General features: G+C 50.9%; 6 protein-coding genes across 6 annotated transcripts; all 6 read left to right on the top strand.

The window, feature by feature from the left end:
• Nucleotides 1-427: 427 nt before the first annotated feature.
• HO173_004945 (uncharacterized protein) lies at nt 428-748 on the top strand (the record flags this gene model as incomplete). The annotated part of the gene is made up of 1 exon (XM_037306863.1): nt 428-748. One exon carries the CDS (start codon nt 428-430, stop codon nt 746-748), a length of 321 nt encoding a protein of 106 aa, XP_037165987.1.
• A 3,352-nt stretch (nt 749-4,100) lies between these two features.
• HO173_004944 (uncharacterized protein) lies at nt 4,101-7,221 on the top strand (the record flags this gene model as incomplete). The annotated part of the gene is made up of 5 exons (XM_037306862.1): nt 4,101-4,200; nt 4,279-4,291; nt 4,355-4,669; nt 4,723-6,916; nt 7,078-7,221. The coding sequence occupies 5 exons, from the start codon at nt 4,101-4,103 to the stop codon at nt 7,219-7,221; spliced, it is 2,766 nt and encodes a 921-aa protein (XP_037165986.1).
• A 366-nt stretch (nt 7,222-7,587) lies between these two features.
• HO173_004943 (uncharacterized protein) lies at nt 7,588-10,185 on the top strand (the record flags this gene model as incomplete). Its single annotated transcript, XM_037306861.1, has 4 exons — nt 7,588-7,725; nt 8,898-9,352; nt 9,501-9,622; nt 9,740-10,185. 4 exons carry the CDS (start codon nt 7,588-7,590, stop codon nt 10,183-10,185), a joined length of 1,161 nt encoding a protein of 386 aa, XP_037165985.1.
• A 6,157-nt stretch (nt 10,186-16,342) lies between these two features.
• HO173_004942 (uncharacterized protein) lies at nt 16,343-17,480 on the top strand (the record flags this gene model as incomplete). The annotated part of the gene is made up of 4 exons (XM_037306860.1): nt 16,343-16,345; nt 16,441-16,508; nt 16,573-16,608; nt 17,039-17,480. 4 exons carry the CDS (start codon nt 16,343-16,345, stop codon nt 17,478-17,480), a joined length of 549 nt encoding a protein of 182 aa, XP_037165984.1.
• Nucleotides 17,481-18,891: 1,411 nt separating this feature from the next.
• HO173_004941 (uncharacterized protein) lies at nt 18,892-19,455 on the top strand (the record flags this gene model as incomplete). The annotated part of the gene is made up of 1 exon (XM_037306859.1): nt 18,892-19,455. The coding sequence occupies one exon, from the start codon at nt 18,892-18,894 to the stop codon at nt 19,453-19,455; it is 564 nt and encodes a 187-aa protein (XP_037165983.1).
• A 350-nt stretch (nt 19,456-19,805) lies between these two features.
• On the top strand, nt 19,806-20,045 carry HO173_004940 (uncharacterized protein; the record flags this gene model as incomplete). Its single annotated transcript, XM_037306858.1, has 1 exon — nt 19,806-20,045. The coding sequence occupies one exon, from the start codon at nt 19,806-19,808 to the stop codon at nt 20,043-20,045; it is 240 nt and encodes a 79-aa protein (XP_037165982.1).
• Between the last annotated feature and the right edge of the window lie 2,917 nt (nt 20,046-22,962).

Raw genomic sequence — 22,962 nt, 5'->3', positions numbered from 1 at the left:
TTCACCAACTCCTCTGTGTCATCGACCCGTACAACATCTTGGCCTCCCGGCGCCGAACTCTGGCTAGGATGCAGGGATCTTTGGGGGTCTGCTCCAAAAGGGGCGCCTCGGGCTTACCGGCAACGATGCTAACAAACACCGTATATAGCAATTGCGTCTCCCAGCCTCCTGGAAGCTCCTTCCACACCCAAACTCCATATCAATCGTCGTTCCTTCTGCCCAACATCGGCCAACGCTTGGCAGGAGGTCGTGGGAAGGCCTTGACACTGAGGCATTCCACAGCAACAGGCGTTTTGTTAGAGGGCGCTCTCATTCCCCTTCAGCGGCATGCCGCCAATTACTCGCAACCCTAGATTCTACAGTGCTCGGAGGAGACCTTGATGCTCCGGCACGGGAAAAAATACTACATAGTTGAACAGCGGACATCATGGACGGTACCAATGGTGACGCTGATGTAACACCCATCCAGCCTCTACGTCGTTCGATTGTAACCTCTCCCAAGGACGAGGACCTCTGGGACCATGCAGTCAAGCTTGATGACCGGCAGAAAGTCGACCTCTCACGAGAAGCCAAGAGGGAAGCTCTCTTGGATATCCATGTCGTTGCAGAGAAGGAAAAGACGTCTACAAAAGGGAGACAATGGAAGCTAGAAAAGAGAAGTGACGGGGAGCCGATCGTCTTGCGAGACGTGTTGGGAAGGATCGCAGGTTGGATCGACAGCTATAAGGATGTGGTGATAATACCGTGAATTACGACCGCTGTTCCATGGGCTGCCGTACACGATCCGTTCTATAGAGACGTTTCGAAGCGGCCGTCAATGTCTTCGTAAGGCAATACAGGTCAGGTAAAGGGGATGGAAAGCCTATCATGGACCAGGAGGTTCCTTTGCCAATTTCACGACCCAGGAATGTTTTTCGCGCCCCGATCGTTTAAGCTTTTCAGTCTCCTTGAGGAATAATTTGATACTTCCCATGTTCATGAGAAGGTTGTCACCGCTTGCCTGTGGTACAGGTGCTACAAAGACTGCATACAAATCGATCACTCGACGAAGTTGCTGTCCGATGACAAACTTGTGCAGTATCCTTTTCTAAGTTTTGGTGGTATTTGATGGAATTTGCAGACACTTCTCGACTGAGACCATCCAATCATGCAGTGCATGGCATGACCCAGCCAATCTAAGATGAACGTCATACTCAGAGGTCGTTGGCTCCAACACCAAGAGGACGCTCGAAATTTTCGGGGATCAATTTCGCAACTCGTGCCCGAAGCACTTGTTTGATGCATCGCTCTGGGGGTCCATCCACACAAGGCGATACCTCGTCGTGCGAGGTGCTAGCGAATGAAGTAGGCAGATCACATGGATGCCTACTGTACGCATTGTCCGCGAATGGTCATGTACGGGCAGTGGAGGCTCTCTTTCGGTATGGCGCAGATGTAAATCTAGCTGGCCGCAAATAGGGCTGTGCCTTGCAAGCTGCAGCAGATAAAGCCTAAGAGAAAACTGTTGACAAACTCTTGGCACACGCAATGCCAACGTCAATCTGCCCGGCGACGGCTGGGCAGCGCTATCATTGCTGCCTCGACCCGATTTCCGGTGCGAAAAATATCAACACGATGGAACAAGCGCTCTGTTGTGCAGCTGCCGATGGCGCACTAGATGTCATGGATCCACTGCTCCATAAAAGAGAGTATCAACGCTATCTCCAGCTTTGGTCGACCCCCCTACAGAAGCCAGCTACCTCGGCAAGAACGCGTCGATCAAGTGTTCCCTGAGACGTGGAGCAGATGTAGAGATTTCAAGCTATGACGAGAGGGCTATTCTACTTTTTGCTGCTCAACAGGGCCATGAAACCATTGTGCATTTGTTTCTTGGATCGAGGAGCAAGTGTCCTTGCTTGCCCGTAAGATCAGTGGACTCCGTTGCGCTTTGCAGTTGAGAACGGGCACAACGAAGTTGTGCACCTCGTCTGGAAATCTGATCCCGACGTCGAAGCTGCAGCACACGATGGGAAGAGAGCCTTGGATCCGGCAGTAGAGATGAGCCAAGCCAAGACTATGCTTATCGGCCTCGCAGCGGATGCCAATATACATGCCGGTGTAGACGACGGGCGCAATCCGCTAATGTTCGCGCTGCGCAACGATCGAGGCTTAGCGATCGTTAAATCACTCTCCAATAACAGCGCTGAGCTAGAAGCTACAAGTCGCAATGCACGAACGGCTTTACAGTGATCAGTCAATCGCTTAGGTCTCATGTTTGCGAGTCTCTCGTTGAGTTGTTTGGCCAAAGTGAATGCCTCGCACCGGGGTGACAACACCGCAGAAGGTGCCGACCCGATCTAACAGATGCTTATCGACGGGACTGCTACGACTGGGTTTCTTACGCACCGGCTTTTTGGCTCAGTACACAATCTCAGAACATCTTGTACATTACTCTCCAGCGTGTGCTCTCTCTAATGTTAAGAATTTTGATGGAATGGAATATTCAAAGTCAAAGCACTACCGACGCAATTTATGGAACTGCGGATTAGGCCACCTTCTAGTCCTACGTGGACACCTCGAGGACGCAAGCAAAGCATTCGAGCAATTTATGGGTAACCCAGTCGCAGAGGCCGAGACCATGGATTTCTTCGTCTCATAAGACTCCTGCGAGACCAAACACGTTCCAGGCGACCGATTTGTATTTTGTACATGTACAAATATCTCACGCGGATGAGTATTGAAGCAGTGGGACGGTGAAAATGGAATCTTTTGAGGTTCGCAACGTTTGAAGATGCCGAGTTCGGGGTGGAAAGACCTAGACGCGGGGAAGTTGAAGGAGAGCGTTGAGATGAGGAGGAGTGGCTTGAGCGATTGGGTGAGCACCGCGAGGCTGAGTACCTGGAGTAGCAATGGGGTATACTAGTGCTGAGAGGAGCTTTGGGGTGCGCTCTCTGAGCGCTAACACCGAGAAATGACTGGTCACTCGAGGCAATCCTGGGGATGTTGCATTTGACGATTCCAAAACAATCGATCGCCGCAGCACTTGGTCGTCCAACAGCAGTTTCAGCTCAATAGGATCAGATCCTTCCACAATCCTTCCACCAGGTAGCACGGCACATTGAGAGACGCGAGTCGAGGACTTATGATGTGTGAAATGATACTTTTGTACGGAGAAATCGCGACGCTCAGACGGCAAGCTGCTAGAAAGATTGGCGAACCAGTCACATCTTGTATCATGGCCAAAGCCAAAATTACCTTATGGGTGCCTGGGGGTCGGGCCAAGGCTGAGTCAGGCGGAATTGGGTGATGGATCAACAAGGCTGAAGAGTCAGACGAGGTACTAATCTTAGTACCTACTCTAAAGCCGATAGCCTCACGACCTCGCCCTACGATTGCGACTGTCATCAAGTGAAGTAGGCAGAGACGGGTAAGGAAGCAGGGAATCAGAATCAGCTTCATGCGACGTACCGGCCGTTATTAAAGTAAAGTATGAAAAGAGCTGAGTGTTTCAATCATGCTGCGACAGTCGCAGTTGTTAGCGTCAAGCGCTTCTCGGAAAAGGCTAAAAATAGGAGGTCGGATGTAAACTGGAGGCTCGGCCGAAGCAATCACATGTCAATCTTTGACCTATCGTATGACACGTGTGTGTCATGTACTTTTGCACGTTTCATGTCCAAACAAAAGAGTATCGATAGGGGTCTAGATATTATTATGTAAGGTATCAGGTATTCGTGTCACAATGTCACCGTCTCAGCCCCGCCAACCCTGCATCCCATCCTCAGCCCCAATCTGTAACTCTGCTAAAAGAGTCAAGGTGAGTGAAAAAGAGAAGAAGAAGGAACAGAAGACTCCGCCTCGAATCGGCAGTTTGACACTCAACACTAGATGATGCGCATTTCGCATTAATCTACACTTCTGTCTCCAACATGTTTTTTTCTCTTTCTCCTTTATTATTATTCCTTACTCTAATGGCACCACACAAGTACATGTAGTCCTGGTACCACGTGTTCCCACATGAAACCCAGCAGACGAACCGCATCCCAACCAAAGCATTTTCGTCTGCGGTCGGTCCTCGGAAATCATCATTGGGGGTAGCCACCTCGGAGGATTTTAGACCGGACATGTGCCATATGGAGCGTCAATTAATCAACGCGCTTCTGGCTATCGCTGCAGTTAGCGCCGATTCGGGCTTGCTCGTCGTCAACAGATTTGCTCTTTCATGTAAGCCTCCCGCATTCCGCCTTCCGCCTTCCACCTTCTCTCCACGTCGGCCTCTGCTAACAATCTGGGACGTATTAGCCGGCACGTACAAGTGAGCTTCCACGGTCGCACCAGCACGCTGGAAGATCGTGATAGGCTAACCCGTCTTCTCTAGATTTCCTTTTCCAGTAACGACAACGTTGATACAGAACCTCATCTCGTTCATTATTATCATCGTAGCGGAACGCCTGACCGGTCTCCTTCTCTGTTGCCTAACCCCCAGAGAGTCTGCCGTCTCGCTAGACCCCGATCAAGAGTCTCTTCTTCGTCAAGATGAGAAGCTGCAATCACATCGGACCGAAGTCCAGCGGAGACGGTCCCCACTCCGGAGGACAGCCGTCCATCAACGCCTCCGACATGTCTTCTGGAGGATCATCCCTGTTGCCCTCGTCTACTTTGCGAAGGTTGTCCTCGGCAATGTATTCTTGACGTACGTAGGATTTCTAACAAAGAAAGAAATTGACTGACATGATCCGAGCGCAGGCGTTTACCTCTACCTACTTACACTCTATTGCGGGTCGCAGCCATTCCCCTATCCCTTGTACTGACCGCTTCCCTGAGTGGCGACTCCCATTCGACTCTGGCAACGTCCTGCCTGACTGTAGCAACGTTGAGCGTGGTCCTGGCGATGATGCCACTCTCCGATCTGACCGTAGTGGATTTGTTACAGGGCGCCTCGTTGTCGATAGCTGATGCGCTCTTTCCTATTGTACTTGTAAACGCCTACGATGGGCGGTACCAAAGACGCACGAGTCAAGACAATCTCCCAGATGAGGATCGGAAGCGCTTCATTTCACCGTCGCTTCTATTCCGGATGCAGCAAGAATGCGGCAATTTCTGGTCAATCCTCCGTCACGTGACCTTCCTATCGACCGTCTTACTGGTTGCACATGTCTTCGTCTCCGGGGAGCTGCGAAGCATACAAGAAGATTGCTACGTACTGGACGTGGGTATCCTACGGTGGCTTCTTGCTGCTGGAGGAATCCTCAACGGAACGGTATTGATTCTAATGGCGCTTCTTACCATGGCGGCCTCCCCAGTGATGACGACATTCCTGGCCGCACCCATGAATGCCTTCCAACTCGCCATCTTCATGTACACAGGCTTCAATCACTATCGATGGATCGGCCTTTCAGTCTGCTGGGCTCTTGGTCTGGCCTTTCTTTTCTTCCCAACGAAAGACAACGCCAGCAATTCGACAGCCGCGACGCGCAAGTCCTACTCTTTTGCGCGTAACGTCATCATAACGGTGGTGCTGTGCGGAGCTCTCTACTGCATGAATGGACTAGGACGAGGGAGTAGCGCCTCCCGAGACATCGAAGCGCCAACTTGCCAGAATAGCTCCAGTGTCGAAAGCAAAATTCCTTGGCCAAAAGCACTGAATTACACCAGTGCAATACACGATGACTACCTCGGTATGCGACCTCACGTGGACACTGTCGCGAATTTAACCTTTCTCGTGGAGCAATGCAAAGAAATTGAAGATGGTGGAGGAGTTGATGATGTGGTCAACTGTTTGTCGATCCTGAAGCACGCGGAAAATGAGTATTTCTCCATTCCCAAGAAGGGCCTGAACGCTCGAGCTAGCGAGCCTGACGTCGAGGTAGACCATCACGGCCATGCCATCGCGGAAGATGGGTCACTGGTCAATCATCATGGTAGCTTCGCAGCAGGGCAGGATCAGTCGGATTCATTCATTGGCACATGCGCCGGGCCAGTCATCCCATTCCACGTCTACTGGACCGGCTCCGCCACTTGGAGAGTCGAGCTTTTCATCAAAGCATATCTCTACACCCAAAATCTGCCATGTTCGAGACTCTGGCTGTGGCTGGACTCCGATCTCGACGCTCACGCTGTCGAGAAGATGCTCTGCGAAGACGCAATCTTCCAGCGCTTTCGACCTCTCGTCGCCCGCGGAGACATTGTGCTGAAAAGCTGGACTTTCCCCGATCGGGTACCACTCGCCCGCGAAAGCGCAGGAATCGCTTCCACACCGGACCTACGGCCAAGCATGGTCACCGAAGACGGCGAGACGGTCCTCGCCAACGGCATAGTCATGGACGCCGACGGCCAGCAATGGCTCAACCTCAAGTCCCCCCACGCCTCACTCGCCCCGGTCCAAGTATCCGACGCCGTCCGCTTTATTGTCCTGCACCTCCACGGCGGCGTCTACTGCGACATGGATGTCCTCCTCCTCCGCGACATGCGCCCACTCCTCCTCCCAGACCCCACCTCCGGCTCCCGCGCCTTCGCCGAACAGTGGGTCGAGCGCTGCGCTCCGTACGACTACAACACCGCCGTCATCTCCATTCCCGCCAACTCCTCCCTCTCATCCTACCTGCTCCGCGGCGGTGTGCGAATGGGTATGAACTTCCACCCGAGGGTCATTGGGCGCATGCTCTGGGATGACGGAAAGGGGGACGAGGTCAAAATGCTGCATAATGCGGTTTTTGACCCGTTGGTTACGAATTTGAGACGCGAGGGCACGGGCACGTGTACGGTGCCTTGTCATAAGAATTTCCAGAGTGCGTTCATGGGGGAGGTGGAGGAGAAGGAGAACGAGTGGAGTAACTACCACGGGGAGGTGGTGGAGGGACTTCAGGGAGAGGGGGTGGTGGGGAATAGGAGCTTGGGGAATTTCTTTCGAGGGGCGTGGGCTTATCATATCCATAATCAGGTTCGTCTCGTCTCTCTCTTCCCTTCGTTCTTCTTCCCTTCGGCTAGCGATTTGGCAACCATCCCAGATTCCCCCCCAGGGCTTGTGCCAGCATGGCTGCCAAATCTCCAGCCAAATACATAGCCACGCTACGGCACCCAGACCGCTGACGGCGTGCACAGTGGTGGAAATTCCCCGAACCGACCTCTTGGATGGACGTCATCACGCGGGCTCAAGATGGGTACTTCGCCGGCTTCAGGACCAACGCTTACGGCGAGTGGTGGCAAGGGCCGGTCTTGGAGGGCTATGATCGAGAGAGGTGGTAGATAGAAAGGGATGGCGTTGGGCTTTGTCAACTCGGACCGCGGATCGGGAATCCAGATGCTTTTTCAGACTTGGAAAGGAAAGTCTGGGTGTGCGCTGAGTTTGGGGGAGCCCGAGCACGTGCGTGCTTTTATGCAGTCAGGTGTGGGGTGGGGGGGAGTACGTAAGTAAGTAAGTAAGTAAGTAAGTAAACAAGTAAATAAACCCAATCGATAGCCTTGGTCTCGAGGGTGTACCCGACCGACACACCCACTCTCTCTCCCCCTCACACCAGTGCTTCAGTCTGGATCCTCCCTCGAAAAGAAAAGGAACCCTAGATACCTGACGCACCCCTTCCGGGCGAAAGAGATGCATCCGTCTACCTTATCATGTCGAATCCGATCACAGGGGCAGCTTCCTCCGAACAGCTTTCTCGACGAACGAGCGAACGAGCGATCCCACCATACATGGTTCGCTTCGGGGATTATTTCCACTGCACTGTGAATGAAGCAGTGGATGTGGTGGTGGTAGCTTGATATGTGGGGTTTGCACCATGCTATACTATGCTACTCTATGCTATGCTACTCTACAGCGCACATAAGCTCATCTAATCCTACCCCCTCGCTCGCACCTACCACAACTTCTTGCGCACCGGTCGTGACGATCACAGTAATGACTATATATACCTTACACCCACTCCAAATAATATGGTAAAAAAAGAGGTCTGCTCATTCCGAAAGAGCATACATACACCAATCACTTAATACCATTTTCGCCCCCCCCCCCCGTAATGTAGGTATAAAGTACCTTTGATCCACCTCGCCCGCTTATCCTTGGCACACGTGTCCGTAATTGGCGCGCCCGAGTGCAGTGGCACCTACCTTAGGTATTTCAAGCCACACCCCCTTTTTTTTCCCCCGAAGGCCCCGAACCCCCTCTCGGCCGAGGGACCCTGTTCTGGCGGGATTTCAGATCCGGGGGTGTTTGGGAAATGGCTATTTGGGGAAGGGAGATGCGGAGGAAGGGGAAGGGGGGGGGAAAGGGTTTGATGAGCCAGATCTGGTGGATTCTTTTCGGTTTGGTTTGGGATTATGGCGGGTGAAATGCATGCGCTGTGGAGTACTAACTATAGTGTAGGCAATTGGTTTTGGGGCGGGGGGGGGGGGTTTTTTATCTGATTTTTCCCGCCTTCTGATACGGTCGCTCCGTGCGATGGTTGAGTTTCAGTCGTTGTGTTCTTGCTTGAGGTGATACGTGGGGACGATGGTATTTTCGTTCTGCCTCGTTGTGTTTTACTGCTTTCCCTTCTACCAGGTCAATTTCCCGAAGATAATATTAACGTGGAATTTTTTTTGTCTCTTGCACATGTCTTTGGCCTCGTGGTCCTTCTTCTCCCCACGAGCTACTTCAGCCACGATTGATATCCGCTGGAGTGAGACGTCGGAGTTCTATTTAGGCTCTTTGATACGGATGTGATCGATCCACTGCGGTCATTGAGAGACAGTACTGCCTTATCGAGAGGTTCCAGGTACGTTTTCATCAGGAACGCTTGGTCACTAAACGACAATGCAGTTTCAAGCGCAAGACATGTCTCGAGTGAGAGCAACGCTCGCCGAGTTTCCTTTCTTTCCTATCTTACAATTTAAGACCAAAGGTAATAAATGCAAGGGAAAAGTTGCTGACCTCTACAACCCCACAGATCCACCATCACCCCACGAGCACAATGTACGAATACGACCCCTACGCCGTCCACGCCCCTGGCGACCAACACATCAAACACGTCCCTCTGACCTCCCTCTCCAAACTATCCCCCTACGCCGCCCTCACTCTCTCCATCGTCCTTGTCATCCTCTTCCTCCTAAAACAATACATCATCGAAGCCTTCCTGCTCAAACGCCTCTACGGCTCCAGATACACACAGCTCAATGAGGTCAACCGAAGGGGCTTTGTGAACCATCATATCGCTGGGGCGACGAAGTTGATGATATTGGTGGCGGCGGTGTATCCGTTCATCAATGTCGCGTTCCGGTATGCGGTGCTGAACGACCCCTATGCGAGAGGGAGTCGTGTCACGTTGGGGGACGTATTGGTCGTTTGTACGCAGGTTCTGGTGGGCATGTATATTTTCGAGTTGATCTATCGGGTTAAGATTAGGTACGTCGCTTTTTCTCTCATCTCTACCGTGACAGGGATCAATTTGGCGTTCCGAGAGAAATTTGGAAAGCGCTGTACTCGCTCCTTGGATCTGTATCGTTACGGACGGAGAAGGAAAAGTACATACGCTGACACTGAGAATCTCTAGTCATATCAGCGCTATGCATCATATCGGGACCATCATGGTGGCGCAGGCAGCCATTGCTATCAGTCTGGATTTGACGAGGGAGAAAGATGCCAGTATCGAGTTTATTCTGTGTACCGTATGGGGTAAGCCTCGTCCCACCCCAACGACTACCTCTTGCCCTCAACCTTGCCATCCTCCCCCCTCTCCGAGAAAAACCCAGCCTACGCCGTACATTCCACTCCGGCTAACATCAAAACCAGGCGCCTTCGACATCGTCTGCGAACTCCTCCCCCACATCGCCATCATCCTCTACCGCCTCCACCCCAGCAGCCACCTCTTCCTCTCCCGCCTCTTCTGCTTCGCCTCCGCCACCACCCTCTTCGGCACCCTGGCCGAAACCCTCGTCATCTTCTACCTCTTCGGCTCCCTCTGGCCCCAGTGGCAGCTCGCCTTCAAGATCGTCACGCCCATCCTGCACTGCGCCTTCAGCGCGACCCAGCTGCACGGCTGTCACATCTTCTACCGCATGTGGAAGCGACAGGTGGGGATCTTGGAAGAGGATGTAGACGGTTTGGAGGCCGGTCGGGCAGGGGGAGGCGGTCTGGAGGTCAAGGCGGAGGATAGTTGCGCTACGTTGACGGATGAGCGTGCGGGAGTGTTGGGGCAGAGTGTACTTCTGCCCCCTGAGGGCAAGACGACCGGATAGAAAACCATGGAGCGCACCTATCTACTCCATCGCACGTGCTTTGCTTCAATAACATGAGAATCATCAAAGTAACATCATGCATCAACACCCCCCCCCCTCCTCATCTCTCCCCTCAGCATCCAACGCAAACAACTAAACTTCACGCATCCTACTTCCCCACTTTACCAGCTTGAACCATCGCCGAAACCGTATCCCAGCATCATCACCACGCAAACTACACGAGGCCTTGGCCGATCCTCCTGAGTAGGGATTCTCTATCTTTCTCTACCTTGCCTTGCCTTGCACTTCCTCCCTGCACTTCCCCTTCTTCCTTACTGATATGCAATGAGTGGCTGAATCGAAGCTCGAAGCTCGAAGCTCGATAGTAAGGTTGGTTGGTTGGTTGGTTGGTTGGGCGGCTTGAATCGGGGTTGAGGGTTAGGGTGAGGGTTGAGGGTTGGGGTTGGGTTGGGGTTAGGGCTGGGTTTGGGATTGGGGTTTGAAAGACGTTGTTTTTACTCGCTTACTTTAATGTCGGTATTTGAAATGATTGGTAGGGATGGAGTGGGTGGATGGATGAAGTGGATGGATGGGTGTGTGTGTGTGTGTGTGTGTGTGTGTGTGTGTGTGGGTGTGTGTGTATGTATGTATGTATGTCTACATATTCGTTCAAATCTCACCGCAGCTATTCACTCGTCACAGTTCCACTTCATTTTCATTTCCGTACGAGTAAACATCGTTGTGCTTAAATGTGTTTCCATCCCACCGTTCCTCCCCCATCCTCGTTCTTTTCCCCTCCTTATCTCTTCATCGGTCGTTCACGGTGAAGGGAAGGGGCGGAAGGGGCTGCTTGGATTTGCTGTGCTTGAATCTTTATCCGTGCTTGACCCGCTCCTGCTTCGCCCACGATGCGAAACTTTCTCGATCTCACGGGACAAACGTCGTTCGCGTCGAGTCTGATGGGTTAACGGTGTGAACGAGCAGGGTGATTTGTTGGGTAGATAGGTGGGTAGGTAGGTAGGTGGTTACGGACTCAAATGTTCAATCACATACCTACTTGCATGTTTAGTTACCGAACTACTTACTTCCGTACTTACTCGTTATATGTCTATCTAGTCGGCACCCTACGTGTTAGGGTGAGGGAAAGGGGGGCGTCTTTTTCCATAAGTGTGATGTGCTGAGTACACAGTCTGGGTATATTGTTGTTGGGATGCAGTGGATGTGTGTGGATGTGTTGGATGGCTTGCTTGGTTGATCGCAGCAGCTCCTTGAAACAGGAACTTTCTTCGCTCGGATTCATGGGTGCTTTCTTTTTCTTTCTTTTTTCTGGCTTCCAGAGACGGCGGACTAATCGTCTGGAGTGCGAAGTCTGGGTCCTGGATGTTGTGTTGGCGACGCCAGGCGAGGTAAACTGACGATTTTACTGATGCTGGGGAGGCTCGACGATGCGGCTTCTTCTTCTTGTTCTTCTCGTAGCTGCTTGCAAGTCCACGCGCCCGGGCCGACGACGTGAGGTTTGCTGAGGGGCCGTTAGGTTGGAGTAGGGGGAGGAGTTGATTGAGGATGGCTGTGAGAGCTAGCCGCTCTTCGTTTCTCTCCCTTTCTCTTCCTCTTTCTCTCCTTCTTTGCTCGTTGATCAAGTAACCGGGACGAAAAGGTTGGCTACCTACTTGACTTCTGTGGAGGACTATTGAAATGGCAGAATGGGGTATTGGACACCTTTCACCCTTGGAGTTTCGCGCAAAGAATTTATTCTTCATGTGCATTAGCGCGAGTGATGAATTTCAGAGAGTATGATGATAGGCTGATCTGATCTGGGGGAATCAACACGGTCGCTTGCGAGCTGTAGAAAACAGGAGGAAAAGGAACGTTCGTGGGCTTGGCCTAACGAAAAAGGCGGACTTTGCGATATAGGGAGAGGCGTTCGCGCGTGACGGCAGGCATACGTTGAGAGGGTAGGATGTGGAGTGCGCCATTTTCATTATCCTTTTCTGGTAACTCAAAACCTCCATTCTGCGCAACAAAGCAAAGTCCAGTTTCTAGACAGTACCCTTTAAATTATGACTTGAGACTGGTCGGATGTGTTAAAAAGATTCTCTTGAAAGGAGGAAAGATGTCGTTCCCCCAAATCCCTCGCTCCGTATTTCTGGATACTAAACTATGAAGGAAGTTGCGTAGGAAACCAAATTTTCCGACCTGCGAGGCGGAATTGTTATTTTTCAAGAACCGTATTTCTTTGAAAAAGACGACATTGCCTTTGTTCTAATCTCAGTGGCTGATTGCTTTTACTGCTTACGAATAACTCATCACAATACCAGCGCAGTCTTTAATTGGGAGAAAAATCGAACGCTTCTCTTCTTTGCTCAACTTAGTACCAATGACTATGAGATTCAGATATACAAATCGTACGTACGACCTCATCCAAACGCACCACTCTGTTACCATTCGTCGAGACCGGGCGCAAGGCCAGGATTGTGACCAGATGCATAGACCAGATTCCGATACTTCCCTCCCCACTCCGTCGCCTTGTGAACCTTGACCCGTTTGTTTTCTTGCATCACAGAAATCGTATGTTGCTGGTTGGAGGCGGGCGATTACCACATGAACACTATTACTAGTACCGGGATCCGTCAGTTGGCGTTTGACATACGTATATTCAATTGGTCGCTTGTTAGGAAGAAGCGCAGTATATTGAATTACCATTGACGACCCGCCAGACAAACAATTCCCTCTTAAGCTACATCACCACACCATCTTTAGTAGGCTTTTCGGTACCTACTGTACCGCCTCGCTTCTCTCTTCTGTTTTATCTTGCACTGCAGACATCTCCACGGCGTAGAAGTATGAATCACAATAAAAATAACTTCCTCGTCCTGCCCTTCTCTATTTCCATCGCCCCTATCGGATTCCTCACAGTGATAGCCAATCAAACTTGAATTCTGCTTCGGCGGAAAAGTAGAAAACGGCCTTCTCCTACCCTATGCTATCCCATCCCTCACACGCGGCACATATGCTACACTCCTCTTTGATATCAAATATGCATGTCACACCCGGCAGCCCGTTCGCTTCATCGTACGTCAGCGGAGAAGTTGGTACTACTGTAGGGAACAAACCGTTTCGAATGGATAGAGCTCGAGGTGAAAGTTGGAATTAGCTAAAGTAGAATGTGATACATGAGAGCTGTATTGAAAAGATGATTGTAAGTAGATAGAGCGCGGTTAGAGAGAGGAGATGTGTAAAGGGGAATACGTTAGAGAGGATCTATTCCGTGGAGAAAGGGAGGGAATACTTACGATGTACCATCGCGCAATATCAATGTCATAGGAGCAGAGATAATAGATTACTAGCAGACTAGCATAGAAGGTAGCACTGAGGTATAAGCTCTGCTTACTAGTGTACTGTCTCATGACGGGGATCGCGAACACTCCTTTGAAAGTCAAATTCCTGCGGCCCGTTGTCAAAGTCCTAAGCGCTTTCATCATTCAGCGAGCACCATCTCCCAGAATTCTTCACTAACTTCTGATTCATTCCTATTACTCGCTTTCTGTTCTACCATCACTGAACATCATCTCCGTCCGGATGCAGCGACCTGTAGCAAAGACACTTCCGATCCAGTCCTGGACCGCCGATCTGGTTCTCTTCAGTAGAGTCGGCGGCAACTGGATACGGCAGAGCTCGTTTGGAAAGTTGAATCTAGACCGCCAATACTCGGGATTGAATTCCACGCTCGCCATTTTCCCGGACACAAGCTGTACATTGCGCACTGGGCTCGTGGGTAGAAATGCGGAATTCTCGGAGAGGACATTGTCAGGAATGTTTAACCTAAAAATATTTAATTTTTTTATATTCCCTTTTTCTATCTAACCGAACGGAGAAGACATCGAGTCCATCAATCGTCAAGCGGCTAGATCCTTGGTACCCTGCCGGCTGCCGCAGATGTTCGCGACCCATCTGCCAAGAATCGTTGCAGATTTCTGGGGACTGTCCATCGTGGCAAAACTCTACTAGCATCATGTTCGACGTCCATAATACAGCCGAGTTTGGCGAGATCAAAGCCGTCGGGTGCTGCAAGCAGCGCGTGCCTCTGCACGACGATTTTCCAAGAGGCGAGGTGCTTTGAGTGGACCGAATTTCAGTGTATCTTCAGATTTCATTGTGAGCACTGCGCGGATTACTTGTTGGGCTTTGTGCATGACTAGGGGTGCAAAAGTGGCGTCGAGGTGAGGAGTGTACTTACGCATGTAAGCAGACAGTTGAGGGAAACTTTCAAGCTTATCCTTCTTTTTGTTACTCCTTCTAGAGAATCCTTGGCACAAGGTTGCGGTCGTCCAACATTTCCGAAGATTAAAGCCTGGTGGGGGGATGTGTTCTTCTTTAAATTCTCCGGGACCGGCATGGCCAGTTCCGGTAAGATATCAATCACTGGGGAGATTCTACTCGATGGAGTCAGTGTCTCCCACTGCGCCAGAGTTTCAGTGAACACCCTTGCGCGTTAAACTTTGGTGAAAGACCCACAGGCAAAGAGATAACCTATCCAAGTCAGATCTTCAACAGTGAGTCTCGAGCCGAAAATCTTGGAATTTACAAAAAAGGCCATCCCACACAACGCGCAGTATGAACCGTTACTCATTTTGGGTTATCAGCGGAGACGATAGGTACCAACTCAGCCCAGTGTGAGCTACAAACAGGCGCTATATCAAAACGAAAAGCAAGAAACTCAGCAGCTTTTGAGGACATCATTCTTGACCCAGCATTGCATGAAGCTTTGCGTCCATAGGATTGTCTACGGACCGGCGCAAACCTCACTACGTATTGATAGCGGGGAGACTCGGTGACTATGACTGCCATCTTGGTATTGGAATGTATATAGATCTATGGGAGTGCTGAGTGGGCTACGTATACCCCTATTTGCCACCTCTATTTGCCACCATGAGGGGTAGCTACAACACAGGTGCTGCAGCAAATCTCGACACTTGGGCTAAACCCCGCCATTTTGGTAGATCTGTCGTTCCAAGCTCTGCAGGATGCTCCATTGCAGTAGCGCAGATCGAGAGGACTTGAGGCTGAGTCCTTTTACTACATACGGACGTCAGATTCCCAAAAGGACAGGGGTGTAGACGGCCGCATCTTCATCCACTACTTGACGAATCCTACGGTGAGGACTGGGAGTCATGGTACTCTGTGGACAGCAAAACTCCAGATTTAGTGAATCAAGCAGATTCATGGCGAAGAGATGAAGAGACAAAGTCTCGAGAAAAATCAGCTGTTAGTCACGTGAGCTGAGATCCGACGATTTGTCAGCGCTTTGCCACCTGCTACAACATGAACTCTGCTTCAACTAAACATTCGACAGACTGTAAATGTGAATCTACCGTGTTAATACTCCTGTCACTCAGTCATGGCAGATTTGTGATGTTCCAGATCGAGGACTCTTGTATGAATCGTGCAAGTGAGAGTAACTGAAGCTTGACATTGTAAGTCAAGGTCAGCCTTCTTGCAACTGTATCAATGACAGGGTCAGTGACTCCCAGCTTCGAACACTAGAGAATGAAGTCTTTTAGAAGACGACTCTCTGGATATTCTATTCGCTAATTTACGATAACCCAAAGGTAATTACTTTCTGACATGTTATGCTTCCAACAAACTCCTTCAAGCGCGTCAAATTCTTGAGAGTGAAGCTCTGGGCAGGGGGCACTCTGCAAAAACAATCTTCGAGAGTTGCATGGGTTTTCGAGGGCCGAATGGTGTAGATAGATGAGTAATTTGAGGATACAGGTCATCGACAAATGCGTTCTTGGGGGAAAGAGTCGATGAAAGCGTACTTCTCTGATCATTGAATTTTTGGAGAAGGAAGGCAAGTACTGCGTAACTCTTTGAGAGATGAAATTTACGAATGGATGAGTGTACTAGGGATGAATACTATCAACGGACACATTATCTGGGAAGGAAGGCGACAACGGCGTGACTCTCCGACCGATGAATTTTCGGGGAATGAAGTCGATGAACGCGTGACTCTCTGAACAATGAATTTTCGGGGAATGAAGTCGATGAACGCGTGACTCTTTGATGGATGAATCTTACCAGGCGATGAAGGATATGTGCCAGCGTCACTTCTTAGCGTCATGGTAGGGTATAAGTAGACCTTGAATCTCCGAGCGTCAGCAACCACCCCTTTGTAATGGTACGAACATCGAAGTTGGCCATGTATCCTTCGGGTTTACACACTAAATATACACATCTTTTATCTTGACTTGTCAGCTTCTTTCCGTTCATTAGTTTATGAGATGGCTGACTCTCCTCCGCAAGAACAAATGCGAGGACATTGATGAAAAGACTGTCAAATCGTAGGTAAAGGACTCTCTATGTCTCCGCGTTTCTAGCAACTACTAATACTTTTTCTCATTACAGGATCGAACTGTTGCTCATCCAGAAGAAGTTGATCGCGTATGTCGTTGATTTCCCCATTCTCTTCACATCGTTTGTATTAGTACAAAGAGTGACTATTCTAATTTTGTAGTGCGAGGCAAGGAGTGTATCCGAATCAACGCAAAATTCGGGTTCATCGTACACTACCTGATAGTCAGACGCGAGGCCAACAAGAAACTGTTGAACGGTATTTGAACCTGTCATGTTCCGTGCTCTTCATCTATCTTTCTAACCTTCAATAGATGAAGATGACGAAGACTTTCCTCTTCTAGACAGTGATGCGACCACGACATCAAATGATGATTCTGCCGGCTCCCTGCTCGGCTCAGCAGAGATCCAGAACTCATCCAGCTCGCTGAGTTGAGTTGTCGAGTCATTCGAGGCAGCTCCAGACTTCGGGGTAAGAACCAGATGCTGGCCGCTGACCATGGACCTGCTAATAATGCAGTATCCGGGAAGCCCCTGGCAACACCTCAATACTACCAACGAGTGATCAAGCCTTGGCCAATCTTCGAGCGGAGATCAGCAGAGGAAGATGTAAAAACTATCACTCTTACTATGACCGCCAGATCGGTGATGTGGGGGAGCGCATGGGACTGACTCGAAAGATGTCTACCACCGCCTGGAAAAACTTACGAGATAGGTTGCATCCCAACCAGCCCACCAAGGATGCCAAGGGCAAAACGATTCAGTACTGGTGCCTTGGTGATATCTGCCCGGACGAGTACGTGATCCCAGGGGACTGGGACGTCCTTGGTAACTTGCCTCCGAGGAAACGACAGAAGCTCAAGGAGGAAACGGTCAAAAAGTCGACGCCTCTGACCAAAACCACCACACCACTTGCAGCGTCAGCCACGCCAACTTCCCTTCCCAAGGATGCGGCAGTCTAGTTCTGAGTCTCCATCAACGGAAATGCCGTCTCATGGGGTATATACGCACTGCTCTGGACTCTAAAGGCCTGTATCCGCCCACCACGGACGTCGTTGTGATGGCAAATGACCTCACAGTCGACTTCAATCGTATTTTTTAGAAGGTAGAGTGTCAGAAGAAAGAGCTCCAAGAAGCAGTGGATCGTCAAAAGAATGGGCCCACATGGAGCCGATTCCCAGACCTCAGATTGGGACTCTCAAAGCAGTCCAGGTCCCCGAAAGATGATACCAGGACTGGGCCGAGTAAGCACTGCAACACGGTCATCGATACTTGACATCACGAAACCAGAAGATTGAAGCGACCAAGCAATGATAGCTGCTCTTATTGCGATGTCCAACTATCACAATATACATACAGCAGGGATTTTGGTTTGATAGGGCCTGTTCGGGCCCAGCGAAGGGCGCAAGTTACCCGTTGTGACCATTGGAAGCAATGACGCATGCGCGCATAACAGGGGTCGAGTTACCCGTTGTGAGCGATAGTTGAAAAGAAAGAACAGGCTAGCCAAGTACAGCGCGACCAACCCAACCCCCGTCTGCGCGGCCCTGCGGGCCACCAAACTGGTAGGTTGATGCATAGCAATGCGAGACCTTTGGCTCATAGATATAGCTGTGGCTGTTGTCGTTCATGCCGCCCCCCCTGCCGCTGGTAGGCATTTGTATCTGCTCTGAAGACGTGCTTGGCTAAGAAGGCTTGATAGCTCCTCCTACTGCTGCTCCCGCCCCCCCCGTGAGTGGAAGAGATGCTAGATGATTGAGCGGTTGCGCTGACATGTGTAAGGCCCCGCCTGCATGCGTTACGTGCGTGCCCTCGCGGGTAACCCTCGCGCGACCTGCGCCGCTCCGCCTGCTGGCTCGCGCCGGCGTAAGTGCGAGCGGTGCTCCCGCGGGGGTCACCTCTGCGTGGCCGATCCGCTCCCCCCGCCTCCAAGCAGCTGTCTTTGCTACGGCCACCTCTGGCGGTGATGTCCGCGGCGCCTTGCGCGCCTGGGAGGGTACGAGAAATCCTGATTGGCATGTGCGAGGGTATATAGCTGACATGAGTAGCTGCTGGGCGCTCCGCCCGCCTCGCCGCCCGCTGGGCCCCCTCCGCCTTACTGCTGGGCCCCCCCGCCTTTTAGCGGTTTTTCTTGGTAAGAGGTTGCTTTCCAGCATGAGAGGACAGGTAGGCTAATGCTAGGCAGTGTTGGTTGTGGGTACCTCCTTGACCAATCGGCCGTGAGCTGCATCGCAACGAACGGCCTCCTCAGACACATTTTATGTTGGCAGCACCTTCGACCGATCGAAAAGCCCCTGAGGCACTTCCGATTATTCGGTTTCAACCCACAATGCCCGTTCTCCGAAACCTCCCGACCGGGCTCCTGAAGCTTGGATGCGATCAGATAATCGGATGAACGTGACGGATATTTTGCTCCTGGCGGAGAATGCAGCGAGTGTGACAGCGATCAGTTTTCAGGGGACCGACTTGAACATAATTGCTTCGACAGTGACGACGCTTCGATCCAAGGTTCAGAAAACGTATTCCCAGGGCCGCGAAGTGATGGATGCGAAACAGCAAGAAGTCGTTTGTACACAGATCGGAAGCAAGGTTCGTGTTCTTTATCCAACGCCAGAAGACAGTATCACCATCGTTCCCTCTACCGAATCCATCAAGAATCTGGCGACACGAGCCACCGACTCCAGCGACCGAGCATCACGTGTGGCACACGAGAACCTTCAGGAGGAACTCTCAGCGCAGGCAATCAGCGAAGGAGAGGCGCTCGGCGAGGCAGACGATGTCCTAGACGCGCAACGAAACGAACTTTGGGACTTTCAAAATCGGGTGAATTCCTCCAGTGCCGTCCTGCGTACAATCACAATGCAAGAGCATAATGAGATCATCGAAAGCTACGAATCTTGTATGGGTTGTAACACCAAAAAGCTAGGCCTGGTTTAAGCTTTTTGCATAGCTTAGCGGAGAGGTCTGTGGATGTCGCGGCAAGACAGGAACACCGACTCACGGCATTGTGCATGTACCTACAGAATACTATCGACAGCGGCGCCCATATCAAGACTTGACATCATTCCGCAATCGATTACACCAGCCCAGAACCACACAAGTGCCAGTGTAATGCCTGTTCACCAGACCTTACCGCAGCACTCAATGAGGGATTAGCAGTGGAGGTACGAGAAAGGACTCGCGTACTTCAGAGCAATGGTTACGCCCTCGCGCCTATAGAGCCGGAGACGAAGAAGGCAAGCCCAAAGAAATCCGGGAAGGAGGTCATAGTGAGACGATGCTCCACGATGCAAGATCAAGAGAAGAAGGACATAGGACTCATAGGTATAGAAGATGTCCATGCCAAACCTCTAGGGTTAAGATGCAAAAGCCTCGAACCGGAGTCCGACGGAGAGGGGGCAGATGATGAGACTGGAGGGTCGGGTGCTGAAAAACCCAAGAAGGTCAAGACGGGGACCGAGAACGGCACTAAAGGTGTGGAAGGACACTTCGCGCGTCCGACTAGTCCGTCCACAGGCCTAGACTAGTCCAAAATGAAGCTATTCACACAGTCCACAGTCCGTCCAAATGCTTGACCGTCCAAGTGGATTTGGACTAGTCCATGGACTGGTCCGACTACTCCTCCATGGCTCTCAAAGCATCTTCCTTCAAAGTATCGATAACAACATATAGATCTTCCTCCGTAAAGAGACCCACTTAGAACTACAACTTCAGACACTCCAATGACTCTATACTCTCGCCTTAGAACTAGCTTTTTGGTCTGAAATTGTAACCCAATTGCTACTAACAAATTCGCCCATCATACCCAGAAATGCACCACCAAATTCACCTACACAAATTCATGTCTGGACTAATAGTGGGACTAGTCCGTTTAGACATCTGGACTGGTTCATGCATAGTTTGTCCATCCGTGGACCAGTCCGACTAATGGTCCAGAAATTGGGGGCGGACTACGTGTACTCCGGTCAGAGGGAGTTCGGCCATACGATGAGGTAGCACATAAATGGAAGTTCGTGTTCCAGCCCAGCACATTCTCAAATCACTGCGAGAAAACCGCATGCCGGACAGGATCCTGCTCCCGAGCGGCAAAATTGACCAAAGTGTCAAGACTAGTCTACTCGAAGTGAGAGACCCGGTCACGATCGAAGGATATGATAGCGAGAGGGAAGATGAGGAACAGGAGGAGGAAGTCGCAGACGCCATGGATCCCGCCAACCTCACAATAAATCAGCGTTGGCTCGAGCGATTGTTCCCCACAGCACGCCAAGTTACAGACCTGCGTTTCCGAGTTCAATGTGAAACGCGTTTTACTGCCGTTGGTCAAACCAAGCCTATTCAATCTCTTGGGTTTTGGCGCTCAATTCTTCATTGCTGATCGAACTTACGTGGGATTTTGCGGTGGTGAAATGTGCCACATCTTATGACGCTATCGAATCTGTACCGGATTTCTTGGTTGAAGACACGCTCGGGAACGAATTGTTGGGCCCTTGCGCTCCCGTCAAAGACGAGTACTACGGTGAGGGTTTACCTGGCCACGTACTGTATAATAATGTGGAGAAGGATAAGCAGCTGTTCCCACCAGAGAGGACAGACATGTCAGATGCTCAGATGATCGCCGTGGTTCGTTCGGACCTGACAGGACTGGAGCGACATAACCGACACCCGGACGTGTTTGCCTTCGAAATACCTCAAAGCGGAATACAAGAGCCTTCAAAACCCTTTCGGCAATGAAAACCCACCCGGTTCACGATGTCGCCTTCGCCATTCTTCCGTTCCTTGGAGACGAGGGTGTGTGACACAACCTTCCGAGAGTCGTGTATGTGCCGAAGGTCCATGCAATCACACCATCCACGAAGGACATATCGCTCGGGTGCAAGGTGACCGTTACGACTGTGAGTACAAGAAAGGGCAAGCTGTAGAAGAAGTGTTACTGAATCGGAAGAAGGTCACTCCGTAGCCCCCCCCAACAACAGTAACTCCTGCAGTACGTCATGGTATTAGCGTCGTGCATTGCTGCCATAATCAGTTAGTACGATGAGAAAAAAAAACTTGGCGTAACGGCGCCAGATGGCCGTAGCTCCTCAGGAAGATAGCACAATTGAGGGACAGCTTCGACTACCTCTTGATCAACGCATCCGCATCTCTTCGTCATCCAATGACATGCAAAATCCATGTCTCTCGACCCCCATAACAGTGACTTCCTGGACAATAGCGCGCTTCCTTCAACCCTTCGTTCGACCCAGTCTTCTCAGCTACACCTGCGACGGTACATAACAGAGGTCTTCTACTCATCTCAATTATATCATAGCGAGTTTTTCAAGAAACGTGTGAGTCTTCGCTACAGCGACGGATGGGCTGCAGGCCTTATGGAAAGAAACTTGGCTTTCCAGATGTTTGGAATTCATACTCGGCAGATCTTACCGAGAACAAGTCAATGACTGCCAAAGAGCAGCAAAAGATCGACACCCTCACCGCTATGCAGATGCGTCTGTGTCGATATCCTCTTTTCAATGTCGACCGAGACTTGAATCCGTCCTAAAGGGAGTAGACATATATCTGTATACGAAGGTCGTCGGAAAGTATCCTATTCTTCTGCATCGTCTGACATTATGCAGGATGTGCGCTCATCAAAAGGCCAAGAGAACATTGCCCACACTGAGAGCAGTGTTCAAGGATGATCGGGAAAGACTCAAAAGCGCCACGCACACGCTCGGGATGATGGCTTCACAGAGGTCTGTGGGGTATCCTCCGGTGGGATCCGTCGATACAGACCATCACTATGAAACACTCACCCGCATCGATATGAACCTTTTCCCCAGTGCCCAGCTAAGCGCGATACTACCTTGTTTCCCACCGGAGCGCGTAAATTCAAGTCAGTAACGCCCTTTAGCGTATGAAGCTTACCGGTACTGATCGGTCCTAGGGTTCTCTTCAGGCAACGGAATTGATCGGTCCTAGGATTTTCTTCAGGAAACGGAAGTGTGTGCTTTGGCGGTAGCTCTCGGAGCCTGAGGCCTGATCGCCATCTCAGAGGATGGATGATGGCGGAGATCGAACCTTTGAGGATTGAGAAATGCTCTCCAACGAAATTGGCAGATCATGCTATACGATGTTTTGCACTGACGACCGCTGTCATGCTTCATGAGAAGCTGAGGCGTTGCTATTTTCCAAGACTTGATCCATATCGCCGCTGTCGGCTATACGGCGTATCAATTTGTCCCCCGCCTTCGTTATCACCAGCGCGATATCACCCTCCGGTCTAGATCCGCCACCCTCACCACGGTAGTTGTCGATTGATCCTGATCAGTCCTTCTCCATACTTATCGACACCAAGTCGCTCGAGAGCAAACCTGGCCGGTAAGAGACCTTATTGATCAAAGACGTTTACAAACTGATACGGATCAGTGCACCCGTGGCCTGGCCAATGCTAGGGCAACCCATTTC

The sequence above is a fragment of the Letharia columbiana genome (assembly GCF_014066305.1).
Source record: "Letharia columbiana isolate WasteWater2 chromosome Unknown Sc0000013_s0, whole genome shotgun sequence".
Taxonomy (NCBI): domain Eukaryota; kingdom Fungi; phylum Ascomycota; class Lecanoromycetes; order Lecanorales; family Parmeliaceae; genus Letharia; species Letharia columbiana.
The sequence above is the reverse complement of the archived record's forward strand: the minus strand, read 5'-3'. Positions and strand labels throughout refer to the sequence as shown.